Genomic DNA, 16,758 nt, shown 5'->3' with positions numbered 1-16,758 from the left:
CGCCGGGCCGGGTGGGGCGGCCCCAATTGCACGGGAGCCGGGTCCGAGTTCCGATCAGGTGGAGACAGGATTTCAGGTGCGGCCACCTAAGTACCGCCGGCTCGCACCGAAATTTAACAACCCACTACCCTATCCACTGGCTACAGAAGGAGAGGCTTCTGAGAGCGCGCTCGCTCGGTCCTTGCCTGAAGCGCGGCTACCGTGAAACCATGGGCCAAGAAAATGTGCCCGGCTCCTTGCACCTTCTACACGACCATTTCCTCGGGTAGGGAACAAGAAGATGTTGGGAAACCCCGAGCAGACCATCTTTTCAGCCGGGCGGGCGCACTCCTAACTCCCGCAATAGGTCCCTTACCAGACCAGGCCCGGCAGCTTTGGTGGAGCGGAGAGCCCGAGCCACCCAAGGCCTGCTCTGGGGCAGAGGACGCACCTCCAGCCCCCGGCCTGACGATGAGTCTACGGAGCCCAGGCGGTGTCCAGACGCCAAGGAGGCAGCAACGCCTCCTAGAGCGCTCTTGGAAACGCCACCGTCCGTGAGGCCTAGAGTGGGCCTGGGCCAGCCACCGGGGCAGAGTGGGAAAATGAGCCTACTGCCTCATAGGAAAGCAGTTTGGCCTGATTCCGCCTCCATTTTGCTGGCCTTGGGCAACCCGCGCAGAGCTGGGGCTCCCCAGATGCTCCCAGCCCTTCCCGAGCACCGCTGAAGTTGAGAACGCTTGGGGTGTGGGAGATTCCTAGCGGTCTTCGAAACCCTCTGCACAGGTGCCAGGCCTCTCCTCTGCGCCCGCCTGCAACTTCTCGCCTATGAATCCTTACAGGAGCCCAGCCAAAAAGAGAAGAGAGAGCGCGCCAGTGTTCAACGCCGCCTTGTAAATCACTTTCCGTATAATTGCGGGAAACGAACACTCCAGCAAACAAGCTCGAGGAATAAAGCAAACAAGGAATAAATTCCTGGGTGCTCATAAACCCACCCAGGTCGCCCCCACCTTTCCCGGCGCTCCCGCAGGGCCAGGCTCGATGTCAGCCTCCGAGGAGGAGGAAGCTGGGACCGGCGGGCGGGGGCCACCGCTCGCCACCCAAGATGTTATTCTTTGGTAACAATCCCCATTATCTGTCCCCACTTGGGCTAATCAGACAGAATCACTAATGCGGAGGGCAGCTTCCTGCCGCCTCTGGGAGGTAACGGGGCGCCCGAGGGGCGGGGGACGGGGCGGGGCGGGGCGGGGGGCGGAGGTGGCACCTTCCGGGCTCGCCGGGCCTTTGGTGCAGCACTCATTCAGGTACTTAACACCCGGGAGACCCGGACCTCGGCTTTCAAAGTGTCCCGGGTGGGAAGAGCTGTTTATATAAACTGGGATTCCACAGTAAACGCGCTAATATCTCGGCAGCCAGTGCATGGCGTGCGCCTCTCACGCCCACCTATAGGAGCGGCGTCCCGCGCCGCCCCTCGGTTCCAGGTCTACCCTGCCCCCGCCTCCTTCCCCTGCTCGGCCATGGCCACCTCTGGACGCCTCAGCTTCACCGTGCGCAGGCTCCTGGATTTACCGGAGCAGGATGCGCAGCACCTGCGGAAGAGGGAGCCGGAGCTACGCGCCCCTGCGCCCGGCCCCTGCGCCACCTGGCTGGAATCCGAGCGCGGCCACTACCCTTGTGAGTGAGCAGAGGACTGCGGCGGGGGTTGGAGGCGGGGGAAGTGAGCGGGCTCAGAATCAAGTCCCCGGCTCATGCGGGGATGGGAAGCGGAAACCCCAGCCCAAGGTCTGGATTTTCTCAGTGTTGGACCCACAGACTCCGTCCTCCTGAAATCCCTATGCCAGTTGGCACATCTTGAGAGCAGATCCCTGGGCCTGGCGCTAACGCCCGGGATTTGGGTTTCCGTTTCTAGGGCTCAGAATATTTAAATATATAAGACGCCACCCTTAAATGCCTGAAAAAGTGGCCACATTCTTCTGGCCTCGGTTTGGGATGAGCAGTATTGGCGAGCCTGGATTCAGGGCTTTGCAAACGTCGGCAAACCGTAGTGCAGTTGACCTCAAAGTGGCCCGTTTTGGTGAGTCAGCTTGCAGTGAATTCGTCTGCCAGCGCAGCGACCAGGACGGATTGGTTTTAATAGACCCCCCGGGGTGGGTTTCTTTGGAGGCGCAGTCCCAGGCTGTGGTCTAAAAGGTCGTCGAATTCAGAGAGGTGGTTGTCCAGACATGGGTCCAGGAAAGGAAACGGCCTCATCCCGAAAGCCGCGGGCGAGTGGGGGCGCCCGAGTGGGTAGGCGCCCGCGCTCCAGAGGCGGCCGGCGTCTCATGGTGCCGTGTCTCCTTTGCGTCCCTAGCCTCGGACGAGAGCAGCCCAGAGGCCAGCCCGAGGAACTCGTCGCAGCGGCCGTCCGCTCGGCCTGCGTCTCCGGGCTCGGACGCCGAGAAGAGGAAGAAGCGGCGGGTGCTGTTCTCCAAGGCGCAGACGCTGGAGTTGGAGCGGCGCTTCCGGCAGCAGCGCTACCTGTCGGCGCCCGAGCGCGAGCAGCTGGCGCGCCTGCTGCGCCTCACGCCCACACAGGTCAAAATCTGGTTCCAGAACCACCGCTACAAGCTGAAGCGCGCGCGCGCGCCGGGAGTCGCCGAGGCGCCCGACCTGGCAGTGGCTGCCGAGGTGCGCGCCGCGCCCGGCCTGCTGCGCCGCGTGGTGGTGCCCGTGCTGGTGCGCGACGGGCAGCCCTGCGGCGGCAGCGCCGAGGCGGGCACGGCCGCCGCCCGGGACAAGAGCGCGGCGCCCCCGGCCGCCGCCTGCCCTGTGCCAGGCTACGCCGCCTTCGGGCCTGGCTCGGCTTTCGGCCTCTTCCCCGCCTACCAGCACTTAGCGCCCCCCGCCCTGGTCTCCTGGAACTGGTGAGGCAGCCGAGGGGCGCGGGCACCTGGGGCTACGCCGGACTCGGAGTGAGCTCTGCGGCCGGGCCGGCCTACAGCCGGAGACCTGGAGCGCGTCCCGCCGCCCCACCTCTTTCGGCGCGGGGGTCCTCTCCGGCGCCCCCACCGGCCGGCACTCCGGAAACTTTCGCCAAAACACCCCGTCTCCTCTTCCCTCGACCGCCAGACCCAGAGCTAGATTTTATTGCTTGAACCTTATTTGTACATCTTAAAATAGTTATTTGTATGGGAAGCAACTTATTTTAAAAGAAATAGAATATTTTTCCTCTTTGTGGTGCTAGAATAAAATGTGTAGGGTTGGGTCCCCTTTTTGCGTGTCTGCCGGAAACGGAGATGGAACAGTGCTTTCCCGATGCGGAGTTTGGGGCGCCGGGCCACTCCTCACTCGCCAAGTTAAGGCCCAGCCCGAGCTGGGTAGAAGGGCAGAGCACAGTCCCCACACGCCTTTAGGAAGAAACAAGGGGAAGGGAGAGAAGGGGGAGCAGAGGCACCTCTGAGGGTCCTATAAGTGTGGGGTGATGGCTCTGCTCCCAAAGTGAGACGGAGGCCCCAGAGGCGCTGGAGCTTCTAACTCCGAAAGTCAACCGAGTCGGCCACGGCAGGGCATAAAGAGAGGGCATAATGAGCTTCTCCGTAAGGGCTCGGGGAATGCCAGCGGGACCTGGGCTGAGCGCGCTGCTGGCGGTTCGTTTCGGGGTCCCGAGGACCACGCGGGGATCCCCCCAGTTACGCCTGTGAGCGCCTCACTGGGCAGCTGTGATTTTCCACCTCTTCTTGGCGTGACACTTGGCCAGGGTGGGATGGGGAGCGGGTGGTGTGGTGGGGAATGACGCAGCTCAGGGCTGCCCGCTGGGGAAGGACAGTCCTGGAGAGCTCTGGGGGCCTGACCACAGGGGTGGGACCCGTTGGTTCATCCCGTTTCACCCAGGGCCCCAGTGTACCGCCTGGGGCGGGATCTAGGGCTCTACCCCACCGGGTTTGTAACTGTTCTTCGTTGGGCATCCCCCAGTATCTGTAGTCACAGGGCCTCCCTTGCAGTGCAGTGTTCACTCTGTTGGAGAAGTGAGGACCTTTCTCTCTGGAGCCCAGTGAAGGGAGATTCGAGTTTAAAGAGCAGTTTGGAGGCATCAGATCCAGAGCTGGGAGCAAGGGCTTGATGAGGCCTGTGAGAAGTAGGCATTGGCCCTCTTTTGGGTTTTAGCTTTTTTGTCCCAGGAGGAAAAGGAGGAGGAGGTTTCGGGAGGGTAGATAGCTGAGGTTCTGTTATCACCTGGGATTTGGGGGGTGGGGAGAGATAGGAGGGCAGAGGGGGAAGAGAGGGGGTGTTTGGGTCTCAGCTGCTGGCCACCTTGCCTTCCATATGGATGCAGTTATCTTAGAAGAATCTCTATCCTTAAACCTCCTTTTGTCTTGGGAACTGAAAAGAGCATTGTCAGGCCTGAAAAGGACCTAGACAAAATCCGCACTGTTTCGATTCAGGACTCTGTTTAATCAGTCCCTGGTGACAATGTAGTGGGTGTTAGGGAGGACAATAGTATCTTTTTAAACCTTGTGGCCTTCGGGAAGACAAAGGGCTTGAATTTCATGGGCTTACAACTTCAATTAGAACAGTGTCAGTGTGCATGGGAGATTATCAAATTTGTATCAGAAAACCTCTTTCTAATAAATGATTGCTGGGGTGGGAGCTGGATATTGTAAGACATATATTGGAAACTGCCCTGGGGCTTCCGAATCAGCCCTGGCAGAGTGGATGGGAAGGAAGAGGAGGGAAGTATTTCTGAAGAAGGCCCTGCTCAGAACTTGTCCCTGCAGTCAGCTGGTTGGGAGCCTGGCTCTTCCATGCTCTTCTGAAAGGTTGTTTCTCCAATAATGGAAGTAAAGACTCATTGCTCATTTTCTGTTCTTGGTGGTGACAAAGACCTGAACATTCGTGAAAGTGCAAAATCACCACCTGTTTAGTTTCCTGCCTTTTCTTTCCTGGAGCTGAAAAAGCAGGACTTGGGGTATGCAAAGCAGAGAGTCTATTAGCTATGAGGCCCATAGGACAAAGGATCTGACTGTGGAAAGACTCTCTTCCTAGGAAGATCTTTGGGAGAGCGTCTTCAACCAGATTCGCCCAGAGGTCCCACCCATGTGAAGGACCCAGGGAGGTGGTCACAGCCATAGGTGGCCGCCCACGTCCTGTGGAGAAGAGCAGACATTTCTTCCAGCTCTAGCATCAGGATCTCTCACGTCTACAGTTACCCACTTCTTTTTGCTCCTTTTCCTTTAGGTCCCTTCCTTTGTAGAGGAAAAGCCATAGAGGAGAGTTATTAATGTACTCCCATCACCACCCACCCATTTTAGAAACTCAGGCTATCATTTTTCTTCTGGTCACACCTGCAATCAGCTGGAACTGATGAATGTCAATTTCCTTTCTGACCTAAAAGATTAATTCCCCTAGGCTCTGACAAGAGAAGCTAAACCCAAGGCCTCTCCCAGCAGCTGTGAGAACTGTTGGGATCTCTCTCCCCAGATGAGAATGTCACCCATCACCAGTATCGCAAGGCAGAATCACACCCAGCAAACTTTCATTGAAACTTGCTCTGTTCTAGGCATTGTTTCAGGCACTTTCACAGCTGGTCTCACAGAAACCACTGCATATATAATACACCCATTTTGCAGATAAGAAACTGAGGCTTAATATGTAGGAGTAAGCAGTCATTAACTTCACAGAATATTGCCATTGTCCTTAGCTTAGCCCTTACTTAAGCCACCCTGTGAACTGCCCTTAAAGTGGACAGTTGAAATCTTAATGTGATGACAACATACATGCTACCCAGCCACCATAAAATTGTTTTTATGGATGATCTGGAAGGATGGAAGAGCATGCGAAAAGTACCATGCATGGCTTAAGGCCACTTAGAGAAATTGACCATGGCATATCACAGTAGCCGCTAACATTTATTGATGTTCCTGTGTATGAGGCAATATCCTAAGTTTTTAAGTCAGATTAACTCATGTAATCTTCATAACAATCCCATAAGATGCTGCTGTTCCTACGTTACAGGTGGTAAGGAAACTGAAGGCCAGAGAGGTTATCAGTAACTTGGTCAGATCACACAGCTAGTAAGTGGCAGAGAAAATCTGAACCCAAGCAGCCTAACATTAGATCTCACGCCTTTAACTACATGGTGGCAATTATTTCCATTCTTTGTTTATGTTTTATTCTTCCTAGTCAACAGTCTTGAAGAAGGCAAAGGCACCCCACTCCAGTACTCTTGCCTGGAAAATCCTATGAACGAAGGAGCCTGGTAGGCTGCAGTCCATGGGGTCGCTAAGAGTCGGATACGACTGAGCGACTTCCCTTTCACTTTTCACTTTCATGCATTGGAGAAGGAAATGGCAACCCACTCCAGTGTTCTTGCCTGGAGAATCCCAGAGACGGGGGAGCCTGGTGGGCTGCTGTCTATGGGGTCGCAGAGTCGGACACGACTGAAGTGACTTAGCAGCAGCAGTCAACAGTCTTGGTTACCTTATAGACACTTCTGTAAGAGACGTGTTTTTAGCATCTTTGTGTCTCTCGATCTCTCCCCCACCCCCCAACCCCGCACCCCTCCCTCCATCTACCAAAGCTCGAGCTTTTGGACACAGCCTCTGTGTTTGCCCTGTGTCTGTTTGTATGCGTTCTTGCCCAGCTGTCAATGAAACACAGCTCTTGTCTGCAGGTCACAATATTTTCCTGTGACTATCGTCCCACCATTCTTCTTCCAGAAAAACATCTGCTGCCGCTGCCTTGACACCAATTGTCCACTCAGCATTTGGTTGCTGCTGACTCTGATAAGCTCCTCTAAGCTTCCCCAACCCCCAGGCCCAGATCCCTGGGGAACTTTATGACTTTGGCTTCCCTTGCCCTATCCCCGGTCATCTTCTTCCTTCCTAGGTCTCCAGTGTTATCTTTATGATTAAATGTCATCCTCTTCACATTTACTCTCCTGCCATTGTAAACATTTTCACTTCATCTCACTTAAGTTCCTTTTGGGTGGAGATTGCAATTTTCACTTCAGTTTTCTCTCCCATTGTTCAGAGGATCTCGCATCTTAACATGTCTGTTATCTGACCAATTTAGCACTTTAGAATCATAGATAACATGTCACTGGTGGCTTAGCAGGAAGTTATTTGAGCTCAGGTTAATGTATACCTCCCTTTCTAACAGTGACGTTTAGTTGTTTATTATTCTCTTGCATTCACACAATTAATTGTTGCCTCTTCAACCCACACACACTTTACTACCTTTAAAACGTTTAGACTTAGGGATAAAATGCCCAGGCAGGATAACTATGGACACTGCATGATTAGTTGTTTATTAACCATGTTTATCTGTTCTAGTTATTTCAGTTAACTGGTCTAGGCAGGTTATCTGTAAAATGAATAATAGACAGTCAAGAAAGCTTTTGGAATGCTAAGAAAGTACTGTCTCTACCCCAGGGCATGATCATTTCTATAGATATGATTGCATTACTTGATATTCAAAATTTGCATGAGGAATTGTATCCCTCCAGGTCACTCATCATCTCTCCAAGCCGTGATGTGGGAGTGGATTTGCTAAATGGTACCTTAATTACTTTCAGAAGTCCAATTCTGCACCTGTTAACACCCTTCCAATACCCTTGCCCAGACTAATAGCCAAAGGTATGTGACATTCCCCTTTCTCCTGTGTTCCCACCGTTCATGTCACTCAGTCTGTAAGCTCACCAAAAATGTGAACAGTATTCCCATCAGTGCTGATCCATAGAGCAATATTTTTCTTCAACCAGGAAGAATCAGGCTGTTAAACAGTCTCACATCCTCCCCAAATTTGTAAGCATGGGGGGTTCTTCTTTTTCCCAACAATACCCTGCGTAGAGTTCTTGTTGTTTATCCAGAAAAATAACATCAGATTTTAGAAGCAGAAGATCATACTCTCTTTAATACCCTGCCCTGTGGACCAATAAAAGTCTCTAGCTCTTTATCGAGGTCCTGCAGTTGCAAAAGCTGCCCTAGTTTCAGTATAGTTGCTATGAGGAGGGTAAGTTATGGAAAGACCATCTGAGGGGACCTTGGTCATGCTTAATCTCCTGCGTTCTGACTGGGTGGTCCTTTATGAGTCAACGGGTTTTCAAATGCATTCCCCCAGCTAAAAGCTCTGAATTGGACTGTCCCTTTTCTCTCCTTGTAATACCATCTCCCCCCCCCCCCACCCCTTCTCTTTTCCTAGGGGCTGGATAGGATACTTGGCAGAATTCACTAGGAAGAGGAGTGGAGGCTGTTTGCAAATTAAACCAGGGACAAAAGTGCCCAATAACCCATTAAAAAGGCCCTTGACTCTCTCACCTGAGATGTCCCGTATAACTTCCTTCTCCAGCTTTGCTCAAGGATAGTGTTTTAAGCTGTGCTTCTTCCTAAAGAATTTACCAGTTTAGGTTTAAATTACTTCTTGGGAGGCAAATTCTCAACCAGAGGCAACCCTGAGTTGTCATAACATATCAGGGTCTGACACAAGCTTCAGCAAAAAGTGAAATAACAAGAAAGCTTATTTTTTTAAACAACAAAATTGAAATTCAGAGCAAGAGACACACAGAAGACCAGGAGAAGGCAAAAGAAACCTCATGAGTAAAGAAGTAACCACTTTTCTGAGAAACTATTTTTCCTGCCTAATCACATGGATGGACTCAATCATCTGTCCAGCCAGGTGTTCAGCAGAGTTCCTAATTCATTGTGGGAAACATTTCCTACTTGAGTTTAAACATAAGAGTAGAATTTTCTTATTTTCTGTATTTTTGGATAAAATATTATCTTAAGGTTAATCATTTTATCAGTTTGGGGGTGTGTGGGAGTGTAGGCAACTAACAGAATGAAATGGAGCTTCCAGAATTTTGTCATCCAGAAAACAAGAATCTTCTCTTTCTTCACCTAACTTGTCACTCACTGAGAGAAAAGTGAACACGTGCTCAAATTCTTCAGGTATGCCTAACAGCTGAGCAACCTTAAAACACTGAAAAGTTCTTTTAGGTTTGTAAATATGCATATAATACACATATAATAGGCATGAAGCAGATTTTGGAAGTGTTCAGTTCTTTTAATGAGAAAGAAAACCTCTAATTTATAGTCTCACTTTTCAGACCCGTAGAGGATAGATAGTTTGTTATTCTCATTCTAAAAATATTTTCTTTGTAAGATAATATGGAAAATACTGAAATGTATAAATAATTTATGGTCTTAAGGATAGTTACTTTCATATGACATTTGGTTTCTCACTAATTGTGATGTGATGAATAGGAGATTCAGGTGAGCTGTTGAAAGTGCAAGGGTACATTTCATTTGTATCACTGTAAGTTACAATCACAAAGAGAAATGATTGAGATCATATTGGTTTGGAAAGAACAATTCTCCTCTAGCCTTTAGTTTCCTTTTTTCTTCAGCCTCAAATTGTTCCCTCTGCCTAGAGTCATGCAGTGGGAACCACAATCATTTATGCCTTTAACAAGGTAAAAATAGACTGTGAAGTGTGTCAGAAGGACATGGACAGAGGAGCTGGCTGTTAGTTTCTTACTTGGTATGAGTTCAAACAGGGCGATATGGTTTCCAGGGGAGCTGCTGTTCACCAGCTTCTGGTAAATTATGAAAACTCCATTACCCAAAGCCCATGTCTGTGAAGCCTTAGAAGGTAGAGGAATTCGGAATTGATTTTAGAATTTTTAGTTACCTCCAGTCCCTCTGAAAAGGCATTTTTGCAGTTTGTTTAACTTTCTTCCATCTTTGCCACTACATGATATGTCAGCCAGCTAATTTTCAGAAAACAGAGGGAGGCTGAGAAACTTGTCCAACTGGAGGTATCTCGATGCAGAGATTCCCAGGATGGTGAGAACTCCAACTTCTTACCAACTAAGGACTCCGTGGGGACACAGGGGCCCACTGTGATAACAGCACATCATTGCATATAAGGAAGATGAAAGCCAAAATATGTGCCAAAAAATCCAAATTAATTCTCTTTAAATTGACCCTTACTCCTATGAGCATAGCTATTTATGGCTGCTATAGCAAGGTCTTTCTTTTCCATAACCTCCTGACTCTTTTTGAAGACTTTCCTTCATCCTGTTTCTAGGAGGTCTTGGTGAAGTCTTGGTGATGTGCTTCCTGCATCCCTTTACACAGTAAGGCTTGGAGATCTTTTATCATCTCCTAAGTCCACTGTGCTTCATCACCCAGCCATCATCCTCGTGCCTTAGAACTCTTTTGAGAAGAATGTTTGGCTCAGAAATGCCCTTGTCTACAATGTCCTACCTCTTCTTCTTTTTGCACATGGTTATAGTTGCAGAACTCCTCCCTTATCGCTAAAGCTTTCCCTAACTGATCAGAATATGTCACATAGATCTGTGCTGTGTAAAGCTGCAACAAACTTAAAACTCCTTCATGCCAAGCACAGCAAGATAGAGTGGCAAGAACAGGAGTTGAGAATTGAGTGAGCCTTAATTTGGGAAGAGAGAACTGAATTGTCACATTCATTGAGTGAGAATACTTTTCACCTCAGTGCCTTAGACCATCATCTAGAGATAATACCACCTACCACATTTGATTAATAAGAGTATTGAATGCCTGAATAACATCTACTAGTCAGCTGAGCATCAACATAGTCCCTACTCCATATTACGGACATACATCCAATATGATGTTCAATTTGTTTAGCTTATCATAACAATCAGCTAGGACTGCATTTTAGAAAATACACAACCCCAACATCTCAGTGCCTTAGCTGCAAAGGGTCATTTCTTATTTGTATGACATGTCCCTAACAGCCTGCATCATTTCATTTTCATCCTGAATCTTCAGCAGAAGGAAAAATCCCTTATATAGGATGTTTTGGAGGAGAAAGAGAACATGCCATTGGCTGTTAAAACTTCCAACTGAAAATGATCTCTATCATTTTTTGCATTTAATTGGCTAAAGCAAATTGAGCAAGCTAAATACCAGCTGGGCAGAAGGGAAGGTGGTTATTTTGAATAATAATACAATCTGCTACATTTGGGTTCTTCAATTTTTAATTTATGACCACATACTATGCATGCTTATAGTGTTAATTACTCCTTTAAATTTTCAGAAGAAGAAATGTCACAGTGTGCTATTTCACACTGTAAAGTACGTTTTATACTACAGATAGTATAAGAATAGGAATTCTGTCTCTTTCCATTATTTGAATAGCACCTGTGCCACATGTCTTGGTGACATTTAGGAGAATGGTCAACACTCAGGTAAACAGGCAGGTAAGAGAACATCTGAAAATACTGTGAGCAACCATCATCAGAATACAGTTTTAACTGCTTGGTGTGAGGTTATTCCTATGGAGCCTCTTCTGCCATGACTCACTATAGGTGATAAAAAACCACTGCAAGGATTAATTGCAATTGTTACTTATCATTCCAGGAAGTTCACTTAAATAGACATCAGAATAATGGAAGGATAAACAACAGTTATTTGAAATGTCAGAATATAAGTTTCTTAGTCCAATGTCCAGATAAAGCCATGGCAGAGCCTGACATATTACCTGACAGATAAACACACAATCACACAAAACTGTTTTTAACATAGAACCATAATTTATTTAACCAATTTTCAATTAATATTTATATAATTGTATTATATACAGTATAATTTTTACTGTTATATAAAAGATTGAAATGAATGTTCCTACAGGCATTGTGCATCTGCCTCGATGTTTCTCTAGGATAAATTCCTAAAAATGCATCATTGACCGAGGTGGTATGTACATCTTGAAGGCTTTTTATTTCAACCCATTAGTTCTCCCACCCTTCACTGTCCGCTGGTGCCCTCATTTCCCTACTTACCCAGCTTAAATTCCATGACCAGTCATTATAATCATGCCTTTGAACATGCCCTCAGCCTCCTCACACGAGGCAAGACTATATAACTCTTGTTAAATCCAGCTCTCCTTCTACTCTGCACCTGCATCCAGGCTGCAAAGTATGGCTCAGATCACACTGACTGATCTGAGTTTAAATTTATGACTGTTAACTTCAAATGAGCCCCTAATGTTGCCAGGCCATCATGTTAAATGTCTCTAGACCCTTCATTTTCCCATTATCCTCCTTGACTGTTTCATACCATTTTGTTTCTCCTCAACTTCTCCCTTGCTCCCTCATTCTTACACTCAGGTTCCTACTTCACTGTGAAAACTGAAGTAATAGAAGAGAGATCGTCCATAGATGTCTCCCATGACATCATTGCCTTAAAAGCTACTGTTTCCTTCTGCTTTGTCTTCCCTGCTGTTACCACAAATGAGTGGCCCCCGCTTTGATTTTCTCTAGGATATCACTCCAGTGATTTTGCTCTCTTGCATCTACATTATCAATTTTTTTTCTTTCTCCTGCACCATTCCTTTGAGCATACAAATATGCCATTATCTCCTCCATTTTAAAAATGAAAGTATTTTCCCTTGACCCTCCTTCCCTTGACAACTATCATCCTTTTAAGCAAAACTCTTAAAATACTTGCCTAAACTCACAGTCTTCAGTTTCTCTCGTTATAATCATTGAGTTAGAATTTGCATACAACAGCATTCATCAGTTTGACGTCAAGTTTTGACAAATGTAAACAGTCATGTAACAACCACTACAATTAAGATAGAGAACATTTCCATCACTCTGAAAGTATTCCCACCACCTCTGTGTAGTCAGTTCCCTGCCTCACCCTAAGACTCTGGGAACCAGTGATCAGCTTTCTGTAGTGATTGTTTTGCTTTTCTGTAATTTTATTATATATAAATGTAATCTAAAGTATGTAGCCTTTTTGTAAGACTTCATTCACTTAGCATAATACTTTGTGATTTATCTATGTAGTCTTGTTTCAATTGCTGAGTATTATTCCACTATATTGATAATACTACACTATTTGTTTACCAATTTACCAGTTGATGGGCATATGATTTGCTATCAATTATTTTACTGTTATGAATAAACCTGCTATGAACTTTCATGAACAAGTCCTTTCTAAGGCTCTATTTCTTTAAATGATTTAAAATATTCATATATATTTATTGGAGTGCAGTTGATTTACAACGTTGTGTTAATTTCTGCTGTACTATATAGTGGTTCAGTTGTACATTTATATTATCTTTTGTATTCTTTTCCATTATGGTTTATCACAGGATATTGAATATAATTCCCTGTGCTGCATAGTAGGGCCTTATTGTTTCATTAAAAAGTCTTTGAGTTTACATATGTCTTCATTTTCTTTGAGTAAATACTTAGAAATGCAATGAGTCATGTAAAAGTATACACTGAACTGTAAAAGAAACTGCCAAACTATTGATATTTTCCAAATGGGCTGTAGCACTTTGCATTCAAGCAGACTGAGGGTGTTAAATCCTCCACATGTTCAAAAGCACTGGGTTACTCAGACTTTTACAGTTTAGTTATCCTAGTGAGTTGTAGAGGTATCTCATGATGCTTTGATTTGCATTCACTTAATGACTTGTGGGGGCTTCCCTCATAGCTCTGTTGGTAAAGAATCTCCCTGCAATGCAGGAGACTAGGGGTTCGATGCCTGGGTCAGGAAGATCCCCTAGAGAAGGGAATCGCAACCCACTCCAGTATTCTTGCCTGGCAAATCCCATGGACAGAGAAGCCTGGTGGGCTACAGTCCATGGGGTCACAAGAGTTGGACACGACTGAGGATTAAACCACCACCACCACCGACTTGTGGTGTTGAATATCTTTTCATGTGCTTATTTGACATCATAAATATTTTCTTTGGCCAAGTGCCTCTTCAAATCTTTTGCTCATTTGAAAAAAATAAACCAGGCTGTTTGTCTTCTTGTTACTGTGTTATAAGAGTTCTTTACGTATTCTGGACAGAAGTCTCTATTCAATCAGACATGAGTTTTGTAAATATTTTCTCTCAGTCAGTGACTTGCACATTTGTTTTTTAATGATATTTTTTGAAGAGTGAAAGTTTCATATTTGATGAAGTCCAGTCTATTGATTTTTTTCTTTTTCAATTCAAGCTTATCTGCTGTAAGTAATATTTATTAACCCAAGGTCATGAAGATATTTTTTCCCAGAAGATTTTCTTCTAGAAGCTTTTAAGTCTGTGATTCACTTAAATTTAACTTTTGTTGAGAGGTAAGGGTTAAAGTTCTTTTTTTTCCATCTAGATGTCCAGTTGTTTTGTTAATATAAGTGTTTCATTATACTCTTTTCCCAGCTCTTACCACAGATAAATGGTGCCAGCACCATTATTAAAGACTATCCTTTTCTTTTGAATTACCTTGATACCTTTGTGAAATACCAATTGATGTGTATCAGTACCACACTCTTTTAACTTTTTTATTTGTATTTTTTTTGAATTATGAAAGTATGGTAGTACATTTATGAAAGATTTGAAAAATATTGGCCATGGTAGATGCAGTTCCACTCTATATTACAGTTATTTTTTAAGCAGATAAATTAAGATTTTTACTTCAAGTTTCAATATCAAACTCTCAAAGATTAACATTAAATTAATCTTTAATAATTAAAGAATAAAAATAAGAATTTAATATTAAAGGTACTTTAACAAAATTCCATGTATTTGGAAATTAAATGTCCACTTTTAAATGATGGGTATATCTAAGAAGTCATAATGAGGAAAATTAGAAAATATTTGCAATGCAATAGAATAAATATGAAAAGAGCATTTACCAGAATTTATTGCATATGGCTGAAGCTGATCAATGCAATTAAATGCAGTGTGGAGTCTTAAATAATGTATGAAAATAAATAATGGACATTAGCATAAAATTTTGTGAAATTTGAACATAAGCTGTACTTTGGTTAATAATCCTGTATCACTTGTCATCTTTTTTACAACATGGTATTTCTTTATATTCTCAGAATTGGAGTAGAAGTTTCAAGCCTTATTCAAAATTTTTAAAAAATCACTAAGATAATAAGTTTTCTAGACTTTTAGCAGTAATGAAAATGAAAGTGTTAGTCACTCAGTCGTGTCTGACTCTTTGTGACCTCATAAACTATAACCTGCCAGGCTCCCCTTGGAGAATCATGGGATTCTCCAAGCAAATACTAGAGTGGGTAGCCATTCCCTTCTCCAGGGGATCTTCCCAACCCAGGGATCAAACCCAGGTGTCCTGCATTACAGGCAAATTCTTTACCATCTGAGCCACCAGGGAAGCCCATTGGCAGTAATACTAGATGCCAAAATACATGGAACTATATCAAAGTTTTTAGTGAATATAAATTAGAAATCTAGGATTCTATTCATACTAAGACAAGTACCACTGCACTCTTTTGATTACTATAATTTTATAGTAAGTCTTGAGGTCGATTACTGTAATTTTATAGTAAGTCTTGAGGTCAGGTAGTGTGAGTCCTAAAACTTTGCTTTTGTTTTCTCAAAATTGTTTTGGCTATTCTAGGTAATTCACATTTTCAAATACGTTTTAGAATCAGCTTATCAATTTGTATTTTTTAAAAAAAGCTTGCTTGAATTTTGGTTGAATTACTTTGAGCTTATAGATCGCCTTTATGTTTAGAAGATATTTTCATTGGGTACAGGGTTTGGGGTGGAAGGTTTTTTTCTTTCAACACTTATTTGTATCTTCTAGCCTGTGTGGTTTCTGGTATTATGTCTGCTGTCATTCTTTACTTTTATTCCTCTTTAGGTAATGACTCTCTTTCCCTTGGCTGCTTTAAATATTTTTCTCATTATCACTGGATTGCAACAATTTGATTGTGATGTGCCTTGAAGTGATTTAAGTTATGTTTATTCTGTTTGGGTTCCTTGATCTTTTTTGGATAAATTGGTTTATAATTTTGAATAAATTTGCATTAAAATTTTTTTTTCTATTTCTTCAGTTATATTTTATGTCCCCTTCTCTTCCCTAAGTCTCCTCTCCTCCTGGGACTCAAATTACAGGCATATCATACCCTTTGATTAGTCCCACGACTCATTAAGATTCTGTTTCTCTTTTTTTTAGTGTGTTTTTCTCTCCATGCTTCATATTGGTTTGTTTCTTTTTCAGTGTCTTCAAATTCACTTATCTTTTCTGCTATTTTATTTTTTAATCTCTACAAGTTTTATTTGGGTCTTTATATCTTCTTTCCTCATCAAGTTTATATTTTTCTTGAAATCCTCGAATGTATTCATAAGATTTATAATACTTGTTTTAAGGGCCTTGTTTATGAAATCCATGATCTCTTTCATTTTTGTTTCCATCTCTGTAAAATACTTTTTATTCTGGTTATGGGTCATATTTATTTGCTTCTTTAAAGTCCTGGTAATTTTTAAAAATTAATTTATTTTTAATTGGAGGATAATTGCTTTACAATATTGTGTTGGTTTCTGCCATACTTCAACATGAATCAACCATAGTCACACATATGTCCCTTCCCTCTTGAACCTCCCTCGCACCTCCTACCTCAGCCCACCCCTCTAGGTTGTCACAGAGCACTGGTTTGAGCTCCCTGCATCACACAGCAAATTCCCACTGGCTATCTATTTACATATGGTAATGCATGTTTCCATGCTACTCTCTCAATTTGTCCCACCCTCTCCTTCCCTCACAGTCCAGGAAATTAACTGTATACAGAATTGTGAATTTGCTTTCTTGCTACTGGATTTTGTTGTATGCCTTTAAAGATTGTTGATTTTTTTTTCCCCTGACATCCAGTTGAAGTACTTATGGATCATTTTGATCCTTGTGAAGCTTGATTTTAAGCTTTGTTAGGTTGAATTCAGAGCAGCCTTTTTAAGCAAGACTTAATTTAGTTCCATCATGGAAGCATGAGCCTTCTGAGAACTTTAACCA

The 16,758-nt window shown here is 44.5% G+C and overlaps 1 protein-coding gene across 3 annotated transcripts; it reads left to right on the top strand.

Annotated features, from left to right (window-relative positions):
* Window positions 1-990: 990 nt before the first annotated feature.
* NKX2-8 (NK2 homeobox 8) lies at window positions 991-3,188 on the top strand. Of its 3 annotated transcripts, none has more exons than XM_069560407.1 (3): window positions 991-1,094; window positions 1,389-1,650; window positions 2,327-3,188. In XM_069560407.1, exons 2-3 carry the CDS (start codon window positions 1,494-1,496, stop codon window positions 2,881-2,883), a joined length of 714 nt encoding a protein of 237 aa, XP_069416508.1. In that variant the 5' UTR covers window positions 991-1,094; window positions 1,389-1,493; the 3' UTR covers window positions 2,884-3,188. The 3 variants fall into 3 exon arrangements, with proteins under 3 accessions (XP_069416508.1, XP_069416507.1, XP_069416509.1); XM_069560406.1 differs by having other exon boundaries at window positions 1,011-1,179; XM_069560408.1 differs by lacking the exons at window positions 991-1,094; window positions 1,389-1,650 and adding an exon at window positions 1,651-2,050.
* Window positions 3,189-16,758: the final 13,570 nt, after the last annotated feature.

The sequence above is a fragment of the Ovis canadensis genome, chromosome 18, assembly GCF_042477335.2.
Source record: "Ovis canadensis isolate MfBH-ARS-UI-01 breed Bighorn chromosome 18, ARS-UI_OviCan_v2, whole genome shotgun sequence".
NCBI classification, from domain to species: Eukaryota; Metazoa; Chordata; class Mammalia; order Artiodactyla; family Bovidae; genus Ovis; species Ovis canadensis.
Note: the sequence above shows the minus strand (reverse complement) of the source record. Positions and strands in the feature narration are given on the sequence as shown.

Excerpts from the sequence above, each read along its gene's own strand:
- NKX2-8 (XM_069560406.1), top strand. The coding sequence starts at position 1,147 with ATGCGGAGGGCAGCTTCCTGCCGCCTCTGGGAG. Across the intron at positions 1,180-1,388 it reads CTTCCTGCCGCCTCTGGGAG|CCAGTGCATGGCGTGCGCCT; the intron begins GTAACGGGGCGC and ends ATATCTCGGCAG. Across the intron at positions 1,651-2,326 it reads CGAGCGCGGCCACTACCCTT|CCTCGGACGAGAGCAGCCCA; the intron begins GTGAGTGAGCAG and ends TTGCGTCCCTAG.